The 3,674-nt window shown below is 36.1% G+C and overlaps 1 protein-coding gene across 1 annotated transcript; it reads right to left on the bottom strand.

The window, feature by feature from the left end:
• Nucleotides 1–569: 569 nt before the first annotated feature.
• LOC133806244 (basic leucine zipper 4) lies at nucleotides 570–977 on the bottom strand. The gene has a single exon (XM_062244368.1). The coding sequence runs from the start codon at nucleotides 975–977 to the stop codon at nucleotides 570–572; it is 408 nt and encodes a 135-aa protein (XP_062100352.1).
• Between the last annotated feature and the right edge of the window lie 2,697 nt (nucleotides 978–3,674).

The following is a 3,674-nucleotide window of genomic DNA, read 5'->3' as shown; positions in this document are numbered from 1 at the left end:
TTTTTTATTTTTTTAAGTGATGTGGACCAACGTAGTTTTTATTTAATAAGAAATATTCTTATCAACTGTCCTAATAGTAATGACCAAGATAACAAGATAAAAAGAAAAACAGCTAACTCTGCATTCAATAATTGTTCCCAACACAACTAAACAAAGATAATAAATTGACACCGTGAGTAGATGTAGCCATGTAGGAGTAGTACTAGTACTTGAATTAAGCTTCTAAGACAGACACTTGCAAAGCTACACAGGCACCAAGATGGGAAAAAGAATGGCCCTCCAACAATATAAAAAAGGCGCTACCTTTCAACGCCTTTAAACAAACCAATAATAGCTTTGGTTCTTTTGTAACAAAGATAAAGGTTTAAAATAAACACACATATTTATGATGAAGAAACAAACACCTTTATTAATTATATATTTATATATTTATAGAGTTTTAGGAGAGAAGATTAGAGCTCGTGAATAGCAAAGCAATATTGCATGACCAAGCTAAGCTTTTTAGACCTAGCTTTATTAATTAGACTAATAATTTTATTATAGTATATGAGCATGATCATGATTACGTATTATGATTGCATGGCAACCAAAATCCGGCATAGATCCGAAAGTTTAGACTGCAGGGCTGAGAATTCGGAAGTTAATCGGTCATTTTCTCTCCATGCAACGTGACACTGTTGGGCCATATGTGCCAGCCGATTCTTGAGATCCCGGTTCTCTACTTTTAGCCGGTTCACCTGTTCAGTCAGATCCTCTAAGTGTCTCTTCTTTCGCCAGCGTGACCGCCGAGCCGACTCGCGGTTAGATATCATACGCCTAAGCTTTTGCTCGTCCACCGAGTAAACTGCCCGGCTCGAACCCTCTGAACCGGAATTATTAATAGTCCCCGGTTGAAGCAGGGACCAGAGCTCCTCTATCTCACCGGCTTCGAAAACCGGACCGTATTGGCACTGAGCCGCTTCTTTGGAGAGGAACATTATGGCTGGCTAGTGGCTCACTCACTCACTCACTCACTACAATCGTACGTAACTAAGAGATAACTACTAAAGAGTGAACCGGAGGGAAGAAGGGAAGAGAAAAGGGAAGGAACGAAGCGTGGGGGGTTGCTACTTATAGTCGAGTTGGTGCAATACTTGGGGCCCACCAAAGCAGAAGATTTTGGAAAAGTAGGGGTAGTTTGGTCAAACACTAAAAGTATGTGCAAATGCGAGCACTAAAATCTATAATAAAATAAATAAACTTTTTTCTTTTCTTTTTTAAAAAATATATATTTTTATTTTATATTATAGGCTTTAGCATTAGGTGCAGCTTTTTATGTCGGAGAGGTGCATTTTGGTAATTGGGGGTGGGTGGGTCTGTAACTAGCTTTCTATTTCTATTTATTTTTATTTTTATTTTTAGAGAGACTTTGGGTCCTTGACCTGATTTGGTTAGCTTAATCGCGAAGAATCAAACAATATTGCATTAAACAACAAATATATCACCGGAAAATAAACTTTGGAGCCAAATTAATATTAATACATACACTTAAAACTTTATTAGTTAATGTCATTGTTTGGTCGGTTTGTGTTTACCGAGTTTTTCGGAAACGAATACGAACGGAATAATAAAAAGACAAGAGCTATAAAAGTGCATAAATATAAATAAACAAACAGTGTTTTTACGTGGTTCAGGCGTTAACGAGCCCTAGTCCACGAGTCGATGTTATTATACTTGTCGAGAATAACAGTCAAATAGCTGGTGTATAAAGAACTCACAACCTCACAGTGTTTCTCTCGGGTTCTCTTGGAGAAGATGAAGCTAGAGAGATTTTAGTAGAGTTCTTGCTATGTAATTTGTTGGCCGTCCCTCCTATTGTAAAATGAGGGGGTCTTTATAGCTAGGGTTTTGGATTAGGGTTTTTCTCTACGTCCATGAGTCTTAATTACACCAGCCATAAATAGGGGATACAATTACTGTAGTAGCATGGCTACAAGACTCTATGTGGGTATATTTACGTGAAAGTATGGGGAATACACAAAGTCAGCCGTCTTTTCCAAGTTGTCAGCGGAACAGTAGGTGAAAAGGTACCCTTAGGCGTGCTGGGATGTGTGCGGCTTTGACCTGTCGGGCGTGTCAAGCGGGATCCTGTGTCAGGTGGATATCATTCCAAATACGCCTCCTCCACGACTCGACCGCCTGGTCTTGTTCCGTGCGAGGCACGAAACTGTTTCCGCGAAGACCACTTGAAGAGCTTCTCCTGGAAGGAGCTTCCCCGAAGGATACCCCTTCGGGAGCTCCGGGAGAGTTGACGAGCTTCCGTGTCGCGTTTGCTTGAAAGAGTAATCCGGACACTAAACAGGAGAGGCGAAGCCTTTCTGTCCATCCGCGAGCTCTGGTCACCTACCGTGAAAGACGTTGATAATTCTGCTTCCCCGAGGATATCCATCTAAACGCTATCCGGAAATCTGGATAACAGTTTGAAAATTTTGTCCGGACCGACCGACGGAACCGAAACTGACCGAACAATATATAATATAATATTATATAATTATTAATTATTAAATAAAAAAATATATATGAAATTATGTTCTATATATTTATGTTTTAAAAATGCACAAAAATGGATTTAAACAATCCAAAAATTTTAGTTTTTTTAACTAAAACTTTCAAAAAAAAAAATTTAAATAAAAAAAATATAAGAAATTCGGTTTGGTCGGTTTAACCGACCAAACCGCGGTCCAAAACGGTCGGTTTTTTCTTTTAACTAGTTTGGTCGGTCGGTTTTTGGATTGCACCAATCTGGACCGAAAATCGAATTCTGGATTTTATGTTATGAAAAAACCACCCAAACCGATCGATGCTCACCCCTAGACAGAGAGTCCAAAAGCTACGGGAGATGCAGGTGCAAGTTTCAAAATTAGTGAGCCATAAATATGCTTTCTTATAAAATTATTAAGACTATGGAAATATAAAATATAAAGAAAACAAATAAAGAGAATAACAAAGAGATGTAAAGATAGAGTGAAACATAAATAAGTACTAAGAAAATTAGGTGAATACAATCAAGAATTAATATTATATTTTATTTTGGGTAACCTAGTGATTCTTCATTATTATGGACATCTATATATAATATTTATAATACTCCCATTTAGATGTCTATGAAAACTACTTCATAAAAAATATTGCTAGAAAAACACAGTAGGACAAAAACTCGGCTAAGGGGAAAAGAGTCTAGTGTTTATTTACTCCCTCTTATTTTGATGATTTTGAAGATTCTTTCATTGACGCATTATGATATTATGTACCATCTTCTTAAATGTTGATGTTGGTAATGACTTTGTAAATAAGTCTGCAAGATTGTTGCTTGATCGAATTTGATGAACTCCAAATTGTTAGGAAAATATGTATTTTGCCTCAATGGAAATAATAATAAATTACAACTCTATGCAATATATTACAAATAAATAATGATTGATTAAAAAGAGTTACAACTCTATAACTGAAAATTACAAATAAATAAAGAAAATGAAGAAGATGATGAAGAAGAAGAGAATAATAAAATACAACTCTAAGCAACATGTTACAAATAAAGTAAAGTGTTTGAAACAATAGAAAAGAAAATATTATAACTCTTGAACAAGAAATACAAGTAAATAGAGAAGAACAATATAAAGATGAAAAACAATAGA

Source organism: Humulus lupulus, chromosome X (assembly GCF_963169125.1).
Source record: "Humulus lupulus chromosome X, drHumLupu1.1, whole genome shotgun sequence".
Taxonomy (NCBI): Eukaryota; Viridiplantae; Streptophyta; class Magnoliopsida; order Rosales; family Cannabaceae; genus Humulus; species Humulus lupulus.
The sequence above is the reverse complement of the archived record's forward strand: the minus strand, read 5'-3'. Positions and strand labels throughout refer to the sequence as shown.